We start from the raw sequence: 21500 nt of genomic DNA, 5'->3' as shown, positions 1-21500 counted from the left end.
TCATGCTGAAAGAAAGCTGTGTGGGCCCCATGTGGATAAAGCTTTGTTTGGGCTTTGAAACTATACTTTGGTGTGGCAGTAATTGCTGGGTATCAGATTGAGTTTAAAGTGTGACGCCTGGAACGAGGAGTAAGTCTGGACACAAGTGCCGGGTTGTTGAGACAACAACAGCAAGTGTGGAGCGCTCTGGAGCTCTACTTCAACTAACATCTAAGATTACAGCAGCCCAAGAGAACTCCACTCATCACTCAGTCATTAGACGAAGCAGTTCCAGTGAACGGCGCCGCCTCCCTCAGCCTCGTGTTGGATCAGCACATCATTCTGCAGACTAGTTCTGTTTACGTTCTGTCTCGGACAAGAGTGTAACTACATACCATTACAGCACTCCTTTTGCTTGAATTATTTATGAGCTCAGCGATGGTCAGTATGTCACAACAGCACTGTGCTAATTTGAAAAGAATACAGATATGAAATATTTAACAGCTGGATTTAATTTCCCTCCCTGGTCCTGCTCCTGGCTTCTACACATTCAGCTGATGACCAAAAGCTACGAGCTCCTTTAAAAAACACCATCAAAACATTCTTAAACTACATAATGATAAGGATCAGATTAAAAACAAGAAGTCTCTGTACACTTTAAATTCTTTACAGGGAGGTGAGTGGAATAGATCAAATATCTGTTCAAATTGTCAGGTTCATCAATAAGGCACTTATATTCTGATTTCACATTCTTATAGGCATCCAACAGCACAAAGTAAACAACACTTGACTCGTGCGTATGCCTGCTCTCCTGAGCTACACCGACTGGAAACGAGAGAGGGATGTAAGTGGAGAGGAGCGGCGACTGAAATTAAATCCTTTCAATCTGCAACCTTCACTAGAGCCCTCACAGCACAGAGGGCTCATCAGCGCCCATAGATTCCTCCTTTTTAATCAGGTTTAATCAGGTGGAACATATCGAGAGCCGGATCTTGTTATTACAGGAACTGATGACTTGTTTAAGGAGAAAAATATCTTGAGTTTACTTGGACTCCAGTGCTGTGTGCTATTTGTAAGACTTGATGCTGGTAATACAAAAAAAAGAAAAGAAGCTCTCAGTTGTGTTAAATCATGGCAATGCATTCTGTTATAATCAGTCCAAAATCTTACTCATCTGTTCATGTTGACTAGCATTTCATTGCTTCCTGCTATACTGTGTATGACCACAGGATGGCACTACAACCTCAACATATTAATACCACAGTCGTTTCATGTGGCTTTCACCAAAAACTGTGAAGCTTCATGTATGTATTAAAACGCCTGATATGAGTTCAGAATTCAGTATCTCGAGGTTTTCACGAGCACAGAAAATAACAAGACGCTGCCAGACGTTGTGTGAAAGATGCAAAACAACAACCTGCAAAGCTGCTGCTGCGATGCTGATAAAGACCATGTGCGCTGTTTAAAGTAATATTTAACAACAACAACACACTGACTAAACAGTTCCTCTGCAAACATCTGGGCTGTTTCCACCCCTGCCTACGTCTGAAACAAGGCTCCGCTGATTTAAAAGTAATGCACACAAACAACAGATTAACAAGATTTCACAACAGAAGCATTTTGATGGTTCTGCCTCCTATGTTTTATTTATGCATCTATGCATTAGAATTCTGCTGCATCTGTTTTCTGTCTTGGAAAATTTTCTCAGCTTTTCAGCAAAAAAGCAATGAAGCCATTCGTATCCATGTCAGTCTTAATGTAGTGACAGGAATAATGACCGGAGAGAATGATGAGCTCCTATAAGGCGGCATATTGTATCTGTGTGAGCACATGAAACCCTCAGATAAACATCTTTCCCCATGACTGAATCGCCTGTCATTTCTATCAGCGTCTGCCCTCAAGGAGAGCTGAGGCTGCTAATGCACAACACTCCAGCGTCCTGGGAGACCTGCTTGGCCAAAACCTCACACAGCAGCGAAAAAAAAAAAAAAAAACACTTATGGATGCTGCAGCAGGAACAAACTTGATCTCTGACCAGGTCTGAGTTTGCTGAAGAGGTCACATGTTTCATGGAATGCATAGTGAGCATGGGCTGTTGTTTTACACAGGATAGAATCATATTCGTTTTGCTGTTGTTGTTGTTGTTGTTTGTTTTCATGCACATGGGGACTCGACGGTAGCGGAGACGTACAGAGAACCAGCGTCTGTCTGCAGAGGGAATCCCAAGTGGATTCAGCAGTTTTGACAACTGCCTAAAAGGTTCACTAGAAACACTCACAATGAAAACATCCACAGCTTTTTTTTTTTTTTTTCTGACAGACTTAAACCGATGAAGGCGCCATATTCACCAAAGGAAATTTAAAAACGTTCCTGCCAGTATTACATTTCTGTCTCTGGGTCTATATATTGAACCACATAAATCTGAGTTAATAAAATATCTGAAACATATCAGCTTTAATACTGTAAAATGTATGAACCTGTGAAACATGTTGGGCTGCTGTACATGGCCTATGTGAGGAGATGCTGCTGTTTGTTGCAGTCATCACATAAGCCGGTCAATGCTTCTTTCTAAACTTATATTTTGCACATCCATTTTTATGAGACTACTTGTTGTTGCTTCACAATTCACTGACCTCATATATATGTATACACAGACCCGTTGTTTCTGTTGGCGTTCATCCTTTGCCCGGAACACCATCAGGGCCGACATCTATCGAGTTTGCACCCATCTATTATGCAAAAAAAAAAAGAAAAGCCAAAGCATTATATTCTCATCTTGTGATTATTTTTGATGATGTTTTGTAACTCAGCACCCCTGGCTCAACCTGTTATCTAACACGGCCCTGGTAGGTAGCAATTACCATAATCCAATTCAAATTATTCATCAGAATTCAACATCTCATCAGAAAGAAGAAGAAGAAGCAGAGTGCAACCATTACCAAAATCAAATGTCTTTTTTTTTTTTTTTTTTAAAAACACTAACTTACTGATTGAGTTGTTCAGCATACAAGAGTTATCAGACTCCATACCAGGCAGGAAAAAGTTCCTCTAATGATAGACAACAATACACACAGTGTAGAAGCCTTATATCACATCACAGTAGTCTATAAACTGCACAACGCTATACAGACAAAAACCTGCCATTTAAGTGACTTTATCATACTGCTGTGTTTGTCTCACAATAGGCAATAAATTCTACTTAAAAGCCTTCTTCCTTCTCCTCAAGCCCTCACAGCCTATTATAAAAACACATGGGAGCTGTCCATGCTGCACAAGAGAAATCCAACTTATACGTCTTCATTAGGCAACTACTAACCATTTCTGTACGTTTGGTATAGAGCAAACGCTGCATGCATAAAGCACCGTTTCCTGCAATGAAAACAAAATCATTTATTAATAAGAAAAACAAAAAAACCCACAACTGCAGCATTTCTCGGTGTTGCAATTTTCTAGCAGGTTTTGGAGAGACGTCCACGGCATACAGAAGCAGAGACGCTCACTGGAAACGAAGCGCTCTGGATTTTGCCTGACAAGGCAGAACAGCTCATGCAGAAACACGCTGTCATAGGAGTGAACAACCTCATAAGACTCAGTAGTGTGTTACACTGCGCTGCACTGTTGCACTGACAGACCTGTTTTGTTCTTCAGCGTGCAGCAGTCCAAGCTGAACCAGCAGAAAAATCTGAAATGGATCCATTAAACGCCTTTTACTTTAACTTCACTGCAGTCATCCATCCATCCATTATCTATACACCGCTTCTCACTAGGGGGGCTGGAGTCTATCCCAGCTGACTCAGGGTGAAGGCAGGTTCACCTGGACAGGTAACCAGTCTATCACAGGGCTACACTTAGAGACAGACAACCAAGCACACTCACATTCACACCTACGGACAATTTACAATCACCAATTAACCTCAGCATGTTTTTGGACTGTGGGAGGAAGCCGGAGAACCCGGAGAGAACCCACGCTGCACGGGGAGAACATGGAGACTCCACCGGGACGCAAACCGGCGACCTTCTAGCTGCGAGGCAACGGTGCTAACCACTGCTCTACCTTGCAGCCCTCACAAATGATAGATATGTGTTGAACTCCAGAGTAAAGACTAAGACTCCAACAGTTCAAAGGCTTTATTTCATAGATCATCCATAAATCAATACATTAGCAAATATTCAGTGTTTATAATATTATGAATTTAGAAACACAACAACACATATACACACAAAAGGTTATTATTCGGTCGGTCATTCTTCCTCACATAATTCAGTGACTCCTCTGATGCTCATCCATCATGTGCACCTCAGTGATGTAACGCCATGCAGCAACATAAAGGCTAAAATATATTGCATAAAATGTTACTGAGCTTCCTTTCGATGTTTTTTGAAAAAAAACACACTCTTGATTATCTTGAAACCAATCTCCACCATGACAGAAAACTCTCTTCAGACAAAGATGACGGCGCTCCGTGTCAGTCTGAATCCAAACTGAAGCCTGAACTCACTGAAAAGGAATATCTTCGGCTTAATATCTCAAAATAAACAACCAGAGCCTCAGAAGTTACCCAAGCTATCTGTTCCTGGCACAAATGTGGTGACCTTTCTACAGTGTAGATGCTTAATTACTTTTCTCCTTGCGCACACTGAAATGCTGTGACTTAAAGGTTAACTTCTCCAAGCTGTTATATGCCAAGGTCTTTGACGCACAGTTCAAACTGTAGAAGAGGTGGACGGCCTCGGTCGTTCAAAACGCCGGTAATCGGATGGAGCTGTTCACAAACTCTCAAATGAAAATAAGTCTAAATATCAGTTTCCTGTGATGGACTAATTGGCTAACCTACAATGTCTAAAATACTGTATGTTGACCTGAGCAACAGGTGTCACTTGGCAACAGCTGACGTTAGTAAAAGACTGATTATACAGCTGCATGCAGAACAATGGCAGGCCTTTCAGGGGCACAGACAGGGTTGATGGCTAATTATAAAACAACTAAAAGGTGGTTTAAGACTAAGTTCTGACAGTAAATCAAATCTTGGGAGCAATGTGCAATGAGTAAAACAAAACAAAACCCAAATAAGTTATAAATTAAGTTCCAGTCAACTGATTTTAGGTTGAAATTTGATTTTAAAAAATAAAATAAAAAGGAGAAAAGTATACAATAATCCATCTAAATCAAAATATAATGATGTAGCCTGCACAGGAGTTATTTCAAATACATCATAGCCATCTTAGCCTGTCTGAGTATCAAACCATCTGCACTGCAACCTATGTGAAGATGTGTTTATCTCTTACCCTGATACCTTATGTGGGGATATGTCAGCAGCATGGCGTCACTTGTCCAGTCCAGCCAGACAACACAGAGATCACTGATCATGTCCTGAACCTTCCTCAGGTCCGGAGGGGCCTAAGCCAAAGTCAGCAGGGTGCAGGTGGAGGACACGCTGGAGGAGCGCTCGTGGACGCTGTTGTTATTATCCTGAATTCCTGACACAAACTGTGTCTTCGCGGTGCTGCAGCAGCCCAGAGTGTTGGCCAGCTCAGGGCAGAGGGCCAGCGTCAGCCTCTGAAGGACAAGATGGAATTTCCTGCGGAAGCTTCGGTTTATCCAGAAATAGAAGATGCAGTTGAGGAAACCGTTGGACGTTGGCAGCCACACCACGACAAACTCGATCCACTCTGGTACGCTGCTGCCTGACACTGCTGTGGGTGAAGAAAACACGGAGACTGAAGTAAGGCGAGCATCCACAACACGACGGCAGCAGAGCGAACGCAAGACAGCAGCTTCTACATGAACAAACAAAAGTCTGGCTATGGATGGTCTATGAACATGTACAGGGCTGGAAGTTTTGGTAAATAAATGGTAAATGATCACTTATATAGCACTTTTATCCAAGCGCTTTAAAACATGTCTCATTCATCCATTCACACACATTCATACACCAATGGTGACAGAGCTGCCATGCAAGCTGCTGCCTGCCATTGGGAGCAACTTCAGCTTCAGTGTCTTGCTCGAGGACACTTCAACTGTGAAGGGACAGAGGATCGAACCACCAACCTTGTGACTGGAGGACAACCCGCTCTATCACCTGAGCCACAGCTGCCTCAGTTTTCCCTTTTAAGGCTTTTAAACACTGAATCATTGAATTTAATTTGGCTTTTTTTTGACAAGAATTTACTAAAAAAAGATTCTTTCATGTCAAAGATAGGAGATTTTGGACTAAAATGTTGGACAGCACTCTCTGCCACCACCATCAAAACATAAATTGGAGAATATCTTTTGGAAGAATGGTGGTGATCGATTTCATTAGAGTTCCCGAGACTTGGAGGAACGTCCACTGAAGCTGCTCTGGTGGTACATGGTGGTCCAACATGAGGAGTCACTGAACATTTTGATGAATCTGATGATGATGGGAATAACACGAGGTGTGTCCGAAAGGTTTCAGGACTGGTGGTGTCACAACAGATAGATTTCAAATCCAAACTGCAAACTACAAGAACGGTGGTGATCAATTCAGTAGAGCTCCAGAGACTTGGAGGAACGTCCACTGAAGCTGCTCTGGTGGGACATGGTCAATTTAATTTGGCTTTTCTTTGACAAGAAATTACTAAAAAGATTCTTTCATGTAAAGGTGAAAGCAGATCTCGACAAAGTCATGTCAATTAATTAAAAATGTAAAATAAGTGATTGCACAGGTATTGCCTCCTTTACAGTGACTCGCCATCTGAGCTCAGTGAATGCATCTCAAGTGATGGTATCATAAAGACGCCTGCATTTAGAAGGTACGGTCACTGGTGAATCAGTGCTCTTGGCTGTAACACTCCAAGCAACAAAGATTAAAGAGCTCGTACAGGTCAAGGATAAAATAAATGCAGCAAAGTATGGGGATTCAAGCTGCAAGAAAAGTTACTTAGAAGATTTGTTTGGTTTAAATGGTTTAAAGATATCAAGGAGAATGTTCTGATTTAGAGCCCAGACCTCAATCCAACTGAGGATTTGTGGCTGAACTTGAAAAAGACTCGTGTTGCTGTGCAACCTGAAGTTCTGCAAAGAGCAGGGTGAAATTGCAGCGTCCAGACGTTCAAGGCTGATTGAGACCCATCCATACAGGCTCAACGCTGTAAAGGTGCATCTGTTGAATTCTGCCCTGAAGGGGGTGAACACTGACGCAATCATTTATTTTAATTAATTCACATTACTTTGTCAAAACCTGCTCTCACTTTGACATGAAAGAGTTTTTTTCATGTAAATTCTTGTCAAAAAAAGCAAAATTAAATTGACAACGATTCAAAGTTAAAAAGCAATGAAATGAGAAAACTTCCAAACGAGGGGAACACAGCGTGTAAACGTATAAAACCATAGATTAGCATGTAATATATCAAACTGATAACACATTAAAAACACCTTTGAAGATGCAAGTTTTTTCCCCTGAGAGCAATGATATGAAGCCATCAAGCTAACAGTTATAGTCTTGATGTGAAAGTACAAAATTAAGTGCTAGATTCGGTAGAGAGAGGAGGAAACTACAGCGCGACTCACTAGCATTTAGACAGCAGCGCGCTTTGAAGTTTAACTTAAGACTGTCAGCTTCATTTTGAAGGATTTTTCATCCACATCAGATAAATTACAGCCCTCTTTGGAAAAGGTCTTCACTTCTAAAAATATTCAGCTGTGACTCCACTTTCAGGCTTGATTACGCCAAGACAGCACATGGTTGGAGTAAATGAGAAAAGTCAAAAAGTGTCTGAGTCATATAACTGGCTTTGAATTAGTATATTCATGCCCAGAATTACATACTAAAAACTGTGACAGGCAGCTCTTCCTCTCGGCAAAGTACTTGATGAAATCAACAGAAAGAGCTGCAGAAGGGGGGAATAGATATTAAATGTACATCTTTAAGACCGCATTTGAGTTCTTATGTTAAAGGGCATAGAAATACACAAAAATGAACAGATGCCTTTCAACTTAAACTGACTTTTTTCCCTCTTAGGTTCAGAAATACGCGATACAAAACACCTTAAGTCTCAACATCGTATACGAAACTACTACATGTGCCCAAGCTGCCATTGCACGTTGATGTGGCACTTTTTCAGAAAGACTTCTTTGGCCCATATTAGAAGCTTTAGGACTAGACTGGCTGTAAATGTTCCAATATATTCAGTAAATACCACCGAGTTTAGCTATAACCATCAACAGAATACTATCAGTCGGCTGGATTCCTTTATTCTTCCTTTCTGAATACAACAATAGGATGTGATGCTCTTAGATGAGGAGGTTTTACACTGATACAAGAGATCCATTTTTTAAAGTATGTAAAGATGAGACAAATTAAAGGAAAAACTTTGACAGTGAGGGGATCTGGTGGCTCTGGGAGGAGCTGTACTGACGTGGTTTGCCCCCTTACTGGGAAGGGTCCCTGCAAATCAATACAAAGCTGTTCTAAGCGATCGCCTTTGTCCTGTGATGGAACATTTCTAAACTGATCGGTAGTCAGTGGTCTCTCCATAGGGAAGGAGTCGTCACTGAATAACATAATGGGTATAAAATGATGTGAATCATAAGGTACCTTGGCAGTCACCAGACCTCAACCTAGTTCAACACCTGTAGGAGATTTTGGACTGAAATGTTGGACAGCGCTCTCCGCCACCACCTTTAAAACATAAAATGGAGAATATCTTTTGGAAGAATGGTGGTGATCGATTCAGTAGAGTTCCAGAGACTTGGAGGAACATGCACTGAAGCTGCTCTGGTGGGACATGGTGACCCAACATGAGGAGTCACTGAACATTTTGATGAGTGTGACGATGATGGGAACAATACGAGGTGTGTCAGAAAAGTTTCAGGACTGGTGTCACAAAAGATAGATTTCAAATCCAAACCACAAACTACCAGTTTTCTCCTTCCAAGTAATCCCCCTGGAGTCTAACACACTCCCCCAGCCTTCTCTGCCTTCACGCCGCCATGCACTCCTGGAAGGATTATTCCAGGATCCTCTGCAGCTCCGTCGTCACAGCCATCTTGATGTCGTCCACGTCTTCTAAACAGGTCTCCTTGATGACCCCCTTGAGCTTTGGGAAGCGGAAACAACCCCACGGGGCCAGGTGGGGTGAGTAGGGAGGTTGCTTCTTCTCAGCCAGGAACTGTGGGATGCTCAGGGCGTTGTGAGCAGGCACGTTGTCATGGTGAAGCAGCCACCACTGGTCCTGCTGCAACTCTTGCCTCTTCTTGTACACTGATCTTTTGTGACACCAGTCCTGGAACTTTTCGGACACACCTCATATGCTATGGCCTCTGTAGACAACAAATCTTAACCTGAACCAACACCTGTAGGAGGTTTTAGACTAAACAGTGGGGATATCTTGTGGAAGAACGGTGTTAATCCCTTCAGTGGACTTCCAGAGACTTGGAGAATCAATGCAAAGGTGCACCAAGGCTGTTCTAATGGCCTCACTAAAATACTTTATGTTGCCGTTTCCTTTCAATTGTCGCACTTCTGTACAAAATTTAGATTTTATTGGAGGATAATTTGCACTTTGAAAGCTGAACACCTTCATCTTTAGCCTTACAGACCAAGTGAAGTGCAGCAAAATATTGTCATACTAATCTATAGTGGTAGATCTAAACTTTAACCATGACTTGTGGTTTATAAGAAAGCTTTGACAAATGGAAGCAAGTTTTCAAAGTTAAGGAGAATTACAGACACTTTTCACAGTTTTGTTTATTTTATTTTTTTTGTTGCTTTTTTTCCACCTTCACTTCTACTTCATTTGTCGGCTTATTCCCAGTTTGACTCACCGTTGTAGATCATAGCTGCGATGCAGGGAGTCCAGCAGGTGTAGTAGGCCGCCAGCACCGGAACCAGCACCCTGGATGCCACGTTGTGTCTGCTGCTATGCGCGCAGTCGTATTTGCGCAATTTCAGCCTCTGTCGTTTGGCTGCCCACCACACTCTCAAGTTTGCGTAAGTCATGATGACAGAGCACGGGAAAAATATGAAGCACGTCAGGCTGATGGAGTATCCGACATTAGAGGAGTAGGACGGGTTGCAGACCAGGGACGCGGTGGAAAAGTGAACCTCGATGATGCCATCTGGGAACGAAATGGGCCACAGCAGGCAGGGAGGGAAGCACCAGGTGAACGCGATGAGGAGCAGCGTCCTCCTCCTGGTCATCAGGCTGGAATACTGCAGCGGGTACAGCACCGCGATGTACCGCTCCAGGCTGATGGTGGCCAGCGTGTACATGCAGGTGGAGTAGACGGTGGCGTTGCAGAAGGCCACGACGTGACAGAGCGCGTCCGGGCCCTCGGTGTAGTCCTTCAGCAGACTCACCCACAGGTTCAGGGGCATCACCAGCAGTCCGAAGGCAGAGTCCGCGGCGGTGAGAGAGAGCAGGAAGTACCGGGAGTTTCTGGACCAGCCGGCCACCGAGGAGGTGATCACCAGGAGAACCGCGATGTTCCCCAAAGTGATCACGACGCCCAGAGTGATGATGATGCTCACCTTGACGGCGCGGTGGCTCAGCTCCTGGAGCCGCGCCGCGTCCGACAGGTTGGAGTCCGGAGGAGTGGACAGGTTAAAGGCTGTGTACATGGTGGGTCACAGAGGCATGAGGGCGACCGGATCATAGGTAAGGGTGAGGCAAGAAAACAACAAAGAGATGAAGAAAGAAATGAGCGTTACATTAGAGAGCAGCTCTGCAGGCAGCTTCTGATTCCACCTCAACAATCAGCACAACACACCTGAAGCAATCAGTCTCTGAAAAAGGCCAAAACAGCTTTTATTGGCACTTTTTAAAATTATGTTAATCTAATTCTATTTTATGTGTCTCTGCAATATGATACAGCCACTATGATGTATAAAATGTTGTCAGAATCCAGCTTTTAAAAATGTTTATTTTATTTTTTTAAATCATGCGTGTTTTTTTCCTCCGACTGCTTCTGTGCAATTGGTTGGATATACAGTCGTCCTCAAATGTCTTCATACCCTCCCATTAAAGAAGGAAAAAACAGCTTCAGTCACTGAAATAAGCTGAAATTGACAAAAGTAATAATAAATAAAATGTTAATGAAAATCATGACTGCTTTTGAATTGTGGTTCAACAGAAATATATATATTTTTAAAAACAAGCATGATGGGACCCATAAACTAATATTTAGTTGAACAACTCTTTGAGCCAATCAAGTGTTTTCTGTAAGTCTTAATCAGACTTCTGCACCTGTTGACAGGTATTTGGATTTCAAAGTGCTCTTAATTCTCCGGGAGAGTTTTTTTTTTTATCGTTATGCTTTTCAACAACAATTCAAAAGCAACATCTTATTTCACTAAGTTACAATTTACCAAATTTTTATTTATTATTACTTTTTTCAGTTTCTAGTTATTTTAGTGACTATTTTGAATTTTGCCTTTTCTTTAATGGAAGGGGACGAATACATTAGAGGACGACTGTATTTCATGCAAACAAGTCCCAAATGGTGAAAAACGCATCCATATGCTCACTGTGATGTTGGCAATGTGCACACATGTCTGAATTGACTGTTTTTATAAATGCATTGCTCAAAGATCCGACAGTGGCTTTATAGTGGTGGGGCTTGATACCAGACCTTCGGATCGTAGCCACAAGCGTTAACTATAGTTAAAAATGCATGAATCTACTAATGTATACACAACATATATGTGCATATGAATGTACATGCATATGAACAGTCACAGCAGGTCTTGTCTTGAGGAGGTTGAAGAAGTATCTTGGCTTGGCTGCACTAATGCAGGAGAAACACCACCTAAACATCCACTTTTTTTTTCTTTTTTTTCCAGTATTTATAGATGGGATACAAATTAAAGGAAAAACCTGAACCCTTGACCCCTACAGCGAGGGGATCAAGTGGCACTTTGATGCTGTGAGAGGCTCATTTCGCTGGCATAGTTTGTGTCCGCTTGTGGCCTCAGGGGGAAGAATCACTGCAAATCAATACAAAGTTATTCTGAGTGATCGCTATTATCCTATAATGGAACATCTCTGTCCTGATGGGAGTCTCTTCCAAGACGACGATGCCCAAATCCATAGGCGACGAGAGGTTACTGGATTATTAGCTGAGTATGAAAATGATGTGAATCACATTTTGTGGCCTTTGTAGACGCTTAAGATCTTAACCCAATTGAACATCTATGGAAGATTTTGCATTGACGCATTAGAAAACACTCTTCAACAACAGCAGCACAACACCGAAGGAGGGAATATCCAGTCCCTGAAGCTCTACCTCTTCAGTAGGGCTCCAGGGATTTGGAGAATCAATACCATTGAAGCTGTTCTGGTGGCCCAACACTTCACTAAGACACGTTATGATGCTGTTTTTCTTTACTTTATCGCCCCTTATGTACAGAATTATATCTTCAGTTGTAGGACTGGATCATAATTTGCACTTATTAAAAGCACAACATGTTCATCTTTATTCTTAGCGACTGAGTTCACTTAATTGAGTGTTTTTATATCGTGCAAATGCATGGATTTAAAAATATACAGTATGTGTTCATGTGGGTGGGTGTGTGTGTATATAGGGTGTTTGAGGTGCAGAGATATTTCTGGAGCAACTTTAGGGCAAGTTACCAGAAAATAGCTTAGAGAGAAAGATAAAAGAGGGCCATAGCAGGCGTTTGTCTCAGTGGGATTCAGGACGGATCAGTGTGATGGTTCGGTGTACAAGATTTCCTTTATGTGTATCATGATGCATCCTTCACACACTGCAAGCACGTGAAGAGAAATATTGGTCATTGTTGCACAATATCTTCCCGGCGAGAAAATGGGAGACAAAACACAGATCTATTATTCCATGCAAAAAAAACCTCATTTTTAAGTGAACCTAAAGCAAATCTGAGATCTCAGCAGGTTGAGTTAACCAACTCAAGAAACCTCAATGTGTATGTTTGGCATGAAGATGATTCAAATAGATAGAAAACACATGTAAATTAGTCTTCAGGCACATAATCACACTGGAAATCAGGGTTTTTAGATCCCACTTCAACATCTGTACAGGCAGGTTTTATCCAGTAGAGCATGATGCGTGGGTGCTGGGCTACAACAAACATAAGTGAAAATATGTAGAGGCTGACCTGTTTGATCCCTCCGTTGCTTTATTAATTACAATTTGCAAGACTCTCCACTCTGCAGGGCTTTCACTGCACATAGTATTGTCTCATTAATTGGAGTTAATGAAGGTGCCATCTGACTGCAAAGTGTGTCCTCTCCAGTAACACCAGTACAAACTAAATGTTTGCGCCATCACGCCTGAATAATTCAACGACGTTCCAGCGCAAACGCCAAAGATCTGTGTCCGTCTACTACTTTTAAAAACGGCTCCGTTTGCGAAATAAAGTGGAGGTAAATAAAAATGTCACTTCTGTCTGTATTCACAACCTCTTCCATCAATCTCCCAAGTTCGCGGGCCTCACCGGCGTGGCAGGTTTCATCAGCAGCAATAACAACGAGTCAGTCAACAATTCATCACGACCAAAAAGGTCCCACGGAAGACGTACACTCTGTCAGCCTGACGTCTCGCAGCCAATCATGGGGCCAATTTCCACCATCGCACACCATCAGTGTCAGGCTTTTTCGAGCTCAAGTGTTTTTTTTTTGTGAGCGCCGCTGAATGGTAGCTGCCAACGTCCCTCCTTCAAAAAAGCTACATGACACAAGGGCGAAGAGAAAAGGGCGGCAAAGATTGTCACTGACCTTTCCCCACACAGATAACCATCTGTTTCACAGGTATGACAGTGTCTCCATTATATCAACACGCTCTGCCCACCTGCATCCCCACAGACGCTAATCCCAAATCTGATTTATCAAACACTCTTACACATCTTACGTTTAATAATTTACTTAATTCATGCATGGGAAATTTTCTTCGTTGGCAATGAATGTCACGGAACTAACGTATATTGTAGGAAAAAAGAAGATCAAGGGTGCAATATTCATAATGTAGAATACAGATGATAAAATTACATTTTTAATGATGACTTTTCCCTGCAGTGTCCTACGCCACCTGAAATCATCAATCTCCCATCGTTCTGCTCGTATTAGGCGTCTTTAACATCAGCTGCAACAGTGAGCCATGGGAGGAATCTGTCCTACAAATGTTGTACCGCACATACACAAGGTGAACCGTAAATATGCATGTATATACAGTATGTGAGCACAGACATCCAGATTTTCTGTTCTAGTATCATGACCAGACCCCACCACTCCCCCCCCCAGAGGGGATCTGACAACTATCTGGGTTTGATATATGGCTTTCTTACTGTCCTAATGAGCAGATTTCTCTTGGTGATGTCTAACTAGAGACCCGCAGGAGGGGATGGACCGAGGCTCTTGGGTTAATACTCTTACTACCCTTCCCCCAGTTTCGCTCCTTTATGTTCGGCGTACAGTCACATGCATGACCCTTACCTGATTCTGTCTCATTTTGAAGGAATGTGGAAGCAACAGACAGGCACGGATATAGCACGAGATACTACATAGGGTACAAAAGTGTTTTTTTTAAGGAAGTAAATGCTACAAGTAGCAATGCAGCAGTAAAAATCTTAATTTTACAAGAATAAAAATGCAAAAAGCATCAAATTACACCTGTAATACCAAAAGAAAAAAGTAATTATTATGCAGACCGGCTCATTGCTAATTTAAAATAACTGATATTCTAACTGAATCCATAATATTACAACATAATTTATTTGTTAGCTGCACCATAATTTGTACTACTGTTAGCAATCAGTCTGCAAAAATCACTGCCGTTGACTAAAAGTAGATGATTTGCTCCTGGAATGTAGCTTAAAAAGAAAAATTACTCAAGTGAAGTACAAGTACCCTCAGTAAGTACAGTACTTGAGTAAATCTAATTAGCAAAGAAAGTAACTCAGAACTGATAAAGAGGTTTGTCAGTCTATTTAAAGTCGATCTTTAAAGAGCGACCTAAAGCGCATTTAGAAGAAAATGAAGGAAGTGCACTTTGAGCCACTCTCACATTCTCGCCGTTTCATTCATAAATCCAGCTGCGTCTTTTGGAGTATTTCTGTGTGGCTCAAGTCCTGAGGTGTTTTCATGTGACAGGGAGGGAGTGTTTGTGTGTGCGAGTGTGTGTGCGTTCCTACGTCGGGTCGACATGTGTGGGTGTGCGCACACAAGCGGTACTTGGCCAAAGGTGCATGAGTAAATGTAGCTGATCCCATGCGAACATGAGTGAGATAGAGAGAGGATGAATTTGTACATGCTTGCAATTGAATATCCTGCGAGTGGGCGGACTCCTCCATTGGCCACCCACTCCACAGCTCTTCCTGATGTGGAGGAAGGTAGCCATTGATTTGATCTGTCTGTGCATGTGTGTGTGTGTGTGTGTGTGTGTTTGTGTGGGCAGTAACACTATCTAATTCCACCGGCGAGAGTTGATGCATGATGTTTAGAAGAGATAGCATGGTGGGGAGGCTTGATGGGTGATTGTGTGAAAATTTGATGTCTGCCATGACAGTCTGTCTTCCTGATAACAGAGCCCAAGCCAGAGTAGACAAAACCCACCTGGCAGGTTGGAAGTTATTAAATCGGCGTCTAACACTTCTTCCATGTGCCTGCACACACCAACGCGAGCTCCCTGCGGACTCAAACAAGGAGGATCATCCCGTGTAGTGTGCAGTGATAAGTCCTTAAACTGAACAGAGGGAGTGCTGTAAACGGACAGCTTACGTGTAACCCTGCATCGCATATCAAAGAGAGAGGAGGTATAGGTAAACGTTCGGATTTGACTGCCACACAAATATTTCTTCTGCATAATCCTCCTAAATGAGGACGTTATGTACGAGGTTTCCTTTGTGATTCTCAGGCACTTTGAACGGCGGAGGTGAGACAGAAGCAACGAGCTGACAGTGGGAGTTTATCGATTAAGCTGGAATGATTTAAACAAGCTTGTCGTAAGGATTTGCTCTGTGTGGACTGAGAGATAACAAACTCCGCATTCCTAAAAGAAATAAAAAAAAGTCTCAGTAATTTAAGCAGCACACGTTGACCCCGTTACACAATGTTTGTATGTCACAGTGCCTCTGCTTCTCTTCTCTAGTGCAAAAATATCTACTGAGGCTAGAGTTTCAACCTCTCATAAGAGCTGCCCTCCCATTGAAGAGGCCTACGTATTGAATATCGTTAAAGATCATTTTACTTTTGGTTGTTTTCAGAGACTCACTCACTCAGTGGATTTTATTCAACAGGGGTCTCTCCTTGAAAAAAGGTTTGTCAGGCTTTTAAAGAGTGACTGGCTAAAGAGGGCAAATCCTGCTTTGGTTCTGACCTTTAATTTTTCACTAGTGGTTGCAACTTAAACGCAACCACACAAGCAAAACAACAATCCCCCGGCAGCCTCGCTGATCTGCTGTGCTGCAGCTTTGCTTTGACTCCAGATGCTCTCCTCCGATCTCGACAGATTTCAAGGCTTTTCAAATAGATTCTTAACACGCATTGTAGTGGAAATCTTTACCTGCTCTGGAGTCTCCATTGTTCTGTTTACAGACTAGGAGTGGGCACAAGAGACACTTTAATCATTTCAACATTTTAACCGTATTTATTTGGGACCAAAATACGAACCGTTCCTCTGCAGCTTATCTGAACTGTCATTTGCAATTTCCTCGAGCCAAAGAAAAAGCAGCAAATAAGATACTGGTGTTGAATAAGTATTGCTGTTTCAAGACTGAGATTTTAGCCCTCGCGGCAAATAAGCAAGTCAAACTCAGCACACTCACTGTAGGATTTTTCTTTATTAAATAACCCGTAGCTCATCGAATTAGTTCCGGTTGGACGTGACATTTAACGGTTCCATTTGTAAACTCTTGAAAAAAAAAAAAAAAAGCATTGGAGGATGCGAGCAGGTCCTCCGTTTATTTTATTCTATTTAATTCTAGCAGTTTTGTTTTGGTAAAACACCATAATCCTAGATCTCATTTCTTGCTGAAGTGTGCTGTGAGCTGCACTAAACAACAACAGTTAACCTTACAAGTAAAACAACACCCAGCGAGAGCAGACAGCGGTATAGATCAGCCAAGAATATGCATCGTGTGTCCTCAGACAAATCTGCTGATGCGCGGCGTTGTTTAGTCACTGAAATGAAAACATTTGTATACTTGGCCCCTCTTGAGATGATTGTTCTCTCCGTGCGAGCCGAGGTCACCGCCACTCTACCGTCTAATTCCGTACCGTCTCTAAAAACCCGCTCGGTTCGCCGCACTCCAGACAAAATTGCCGTTGTGTAACTGCAATAATAAGACCTTGTGCGCAGATTACGGTGGAAAGCTGAAAAAGTTACAGAAAAGTGAGGTCTTGCAAATGTTACGCTCGCACCTTCCGTCGCACATCCTTGGGCATTTCATCGCAAACGATTTAAACCATAATAACATGACTCACATTGACTTTGGTGAAGCTTGGCAGTGGGATGATGAGTTTTATTTGTGAGGGCCAATAAGCCAAAATACTGAATCATAAGTGGAGTGTGTAGCAGGCTTTAAGGAAGGTAGATAGTTTCTCCTGCTTAAAAAAACAACCCTGTTTACTTTGTCAACATTTCTAGACAGCACCCAGACCTCTGGCATCATGTCAGGATGTGGCCACGAGGTCGGCCAGGAGAGGAAAGAGAAGCGTTGTTTGCAGCGCTGCTTCAGCAATAATAGGTAAGACATCCCTCCGAGGAGTAAATAATAAAATACAGGAATTGACAGCCTGTTTTTTTAAACTTAATACCCTTGTTGGGTGGCCAGTTCACAGCACAGCTCACAGAACACGGCAGCACTGGACAGCTTTAATCAAAGTCTCCTTTGTGGCCCTGCCTGTGAGCCGGAGCCGTGGTGACTCGCTCCTTTATCAGTTGCCTCGTGTTGATTGTGCAGAGAAATGTTTATTATGTGACGTCACCCATGTGTGCGTCAAACCTTTGATGCTGAATAACACGCGGTGAATAACAATGAGCCCACTGAGTGAAAACTGTGCCTGAAAAGCCTCCACATCCTCCTGCAGCTGCACTTACCTCGGAAAAGAAGAAAAAAGCAGAGTTTATTAGCAGACTAATGTGCTGTCATCCAGCATCTATCCAAGAACAGGGGCTTTGACGAAGTAATTCTGGAGTCCGTCGGAGAGTCATCGCTAATCATTCCGGTTATCAAAAGGACTGTGTTTTGTGCGACGTGTGTTTTTGTGAATTCCAGCATTTGGAAGAACAATATCCTCGAGCAGTTCCTCAAGTAGCCGAGTTCATTTGTGCAGTCAAACATCAGTGTCTTGAATGAAATATCAACAGTTTCCCACCTAAACCAAGTCCTCTGACAAGTAGGACAAATGGCAAAGAAATAAAAAAAATAGGATGTAAACAAGATCAAAGCCGTCTCAGACTGGTCTGTAGTGAGACAGTGTCACTTTCAGCTGAATTATAAATTGTAGCTGATATGAACTGATATTTGGTTAAAATGAAAGCCTTGGAAAAATGAAAGCTTTGCCCTCATAGTGGCACTAGAGGGAAATTTTAGAGGTACACCAAAGTCCTCAGGATGTATCCACCACCTCCATGGATGTCTGGACTAAATTTCAAGGCAACATATCCATAAATCCTCTTCTTACTTTCATGTTGCCATATGTAGAAGGTCTTTCAGGGTCCAAGAAAGAATATGTGCAAAATATTTGTTGGTATTCATTACAGACTTCTATACTGTGTTAAATAAATGTTCTGATAAGTTGACGTATTTTTGGTTCCAAATGCATGACACATGTCCCTCTTTTTATATCCATCCATCCATTATCTATACACCTTAGTCCTCACCAGGGTCGTGGGGGGCTGGAGTCTATCCCAGCTGACTCAGGGTGAAGGCAGGTTCACCTGGACAGGTAACCAGTCTATCACAGGGCTACACTTAGAGACAGACAACCAAGCACACTCACATTCACACCTACGGACAATTTAGAGTCACCAATTAACCTCAGCATGTTTCTGGACTGTGGGAGGAAGCTGGAGAACCCGGAGAGAACCCACACTGCACGGGGAGAACATGGAGACTCCACGCAGGAAAATCCCGGGTGTCCTCACCGGGAGGCGAACCGGCGACCTTCCAGCCGAGAGGCAACGGTGCTAACCACCAAGCCGCCTGGCAGCCCCTATTTTTATATTTAAAAAAATAAAATACAATCTCAATACCTGTCACCTAAACCAGATGATCTGGGGTCCAAAAGACCCCAAAAGTCCTGAACAGGGTTAAAGACACTTCCTCAATCAAAGCAGCTCATGTGGCTCAAATTACAGTTTAACACAGTTGTTAGAGTAAGAAAACAAAACCCTCTCTTTTTCTTTTTTCTTTTTTGAAGTCTAATAATAAGTTAAATATAAATAGCAAAAGTAATTCAATCAACACACTTTATTCATTGTGACAAGTCCATTAAGTACTAATTACTATATTAATACTAATTGCGTTTTGCCCTTTGGAATCTCCCGAAGCGTCTCGTCAGAAAACAGACACAAACACACGCTCACAAGCTCCTCTGCCGCGTGGAAATGCCAGCCGCAGAATCATTTATCTTTCTGAGGACCACATAAAAAGACCAAAAGCAGCATTTATATAATTTACACACACCGTCAACATTGTGCCCCGAGCCCCGGGACTGCCGTCAAGCTTAATAATGAGCACTTATTAAATCCGTCTGTTAGGTAAAATCACTTTATTTACTGTGATAGCAGAAAATCAGATTGCGGCTGCAACTGATGAAATCTCGCTGGAGAAAACAAGAGCGCATTTAAGAAAGGAGAGGAAAAAAAAAAAAAAGACCACCGAATGAACGGGAGAATTGATCATCTGCCACGCGAGTCTTCAGCACCAGACTGAGATAAGAGCCATCCTCGGGCTTCATCTGCAGCCTCAGATGGAGAAATGTTATTTGCTTTATTACCTGGTAGCGTGGTCTGAGTTGTTGTCAAGACTCAATAATGATGCTCTCTGACAATAAGGCTTTTATTGCTCATAAAATAGCCTCGCAAAGATTCTTCCAGCTGCTGCCATTAGACTTAATATACTAGCAGTGGATGATGGAATTTGGAAGATGTTCTACAGCATTAGAATTACTCTTAAGATTGGGTATAAGGCATTCTTATTTGACCTTAAAAGGCATGTTTTGACATTTCCTGCTTTGAGGAAGTCTGTATTGTTAAAGTTTCTGCTGCAGAACTAAACAGTCGTTGCAGCCACATTAAAAACACTCCCTGCTGTGATGTTGAGCTCTTTTGGTGGTCATCCTGCGTCCACAAACAGTCATTTTTTAAATAATAGAGCACCACACTAGAGAGCGTACATCCCTCCCTGTCCGTGCTCCCCTCCCCCTCATCCGACTCCTGTTCTGGATTCACGGCTGTTTATCTAAGGGCCAGTTGCTTGCAACAGAATCCCCCAGGATTTAATCTTCATATGAAGCGTGTTTGCCATTCACATATTGCTGCCACGCTCACTATCAGTGTGTAACTAACTGGGAAAAAAAATAGTAAAAGATGGCTCTCTTTTATCCATACACGGTACATTTGAGCGCTAAAAACAGAATATGAGGAAGACTGACAGGACACACGTGTGTGCAGCTCGTCTTATTTCCTTCATAAATGAGGCTGGTTTGTAATTTATTTATGACCATGTTTCTATTATATTTCACCGTCAGGTTGCACTAAAGCACAGGTACAAAATGTTTGCGTCCGACCTGTGTAAGAGAACAGACCGTCCTGTGTTTGTTAGGTGAGTCATGAAGCATGTTCCATCTAACAGAACCGCTGTAGGTTACATAGGCTGCTCCTGCCTTCAAATTGGGGATGGTTTTCTCCCCGGCTATTTGAACAGCGCTTATGTAGACCACTCTGATCCTTCAAAACAAAACAAGACAAAATAAGACAACAGTGACAAGAGAGCCTGTTTGAATACATATTTCTTTGTTGTAGTGAATTTAAAAAGAAATATCTGAATGTTTTGGGCTTCAAACCCATTCAGGAGCACAAAAGAAAGTATGGATGGAGACGACAAGAAGGAAGAAGCTGCTTTGGCTCCAATAATTTGCTTAATAGAGAAAAAAAAATGTGTTCAAACATTTCTGTGGCTTTTTATTTTGCTGGATACATTAACAGCATATTGTACAATGAGTCAAAAAAACCTGAGCAGATCAACGGTGTTACTGCTGTGAAGGACGAATCATGAATAAAGTGATAAGACAGCAGCATAAAACACGTTTTGAATTCCAGCACACATATTAGGTCCTGTGCACCAGTTCAGAGAGCTGAGCTGTAAACTATGATTCACTGTAGTTCTGTCGTCTAAACAAACACGTTAAACTGCTCTGTTTACCCAGTGAGCTCAGTATTAGTGCAGCAGCCGGGATGTCACGCTCCTGTTCCAAATAAATGAGTGATATGATGAAGAATTTAAAAAAAACGTAAGTTACATGTACAGTCGTGACTCGATAATCCGACACTAAATGTAAAACCTTCTTCTATGTCGGAT

At 42.3% G+C, this 21500-nt stretch overlaps 1 protein-coding gene across 1 annotated transcript; it reads right to left on the bottom strand.

The window, feature by feature from the left end:
• Positions 1–5377: 5377 nt before the first annotated feature.
• On the bottom strand, positions 5378–10562 carry LOC103361961 (D(4) dopamine receptor). Its single transcript, XM_008288187.1, has 2 exons — positions 9767–10562; positions 5378–5673 (listed from the first exon to the last, which is right to left on the bottom strand). Exons 1-2 carry the CDS (start codon positions 10560–10562, stop codon positions 5378–5380), a joined length of 1092 nt encoding a protein of 363 aa, XP_008286409.1.
• Between the last annotated feature and the right edge of the window lie 10938 nt (positions 10563–21500).

This window comes from Stegastes partitus, unplaced genomic scaffold (genome assembly GCF_000690725.1).
Source record: "Stegastes partitus isolate 25-593 unplaced genomic scaffold, Stegastes_partitus-1.0.2 Scaffold545, whole genome shotgun sequence".
NCBI lineage: Eukaryota > Metazoa > Chordata > Actinopteri > Pomacentridae > Stegastes > Stegastes partitus.
This window is presented reverse-complemented; position numbering and strand designations above follow the sequence as displayed.

Bases quoted from the DNA above. Each gene is read 5' to 3' on its own strand.
- LOC103361961 (XM_008288187.1), bottom strand. From the start codon at position 10,562: ATGTACACAGCCTTTAACCTGTCCACTCCTCCGGACTCCAACCTGTCG. The intron at 5,674-9,766 runs GTGAGTCAAACT...CTTCACCCACAG, and splicing joins CGCAGCTATGATCTACAACG to CAGTGTCAGGCAGCAGCGTA.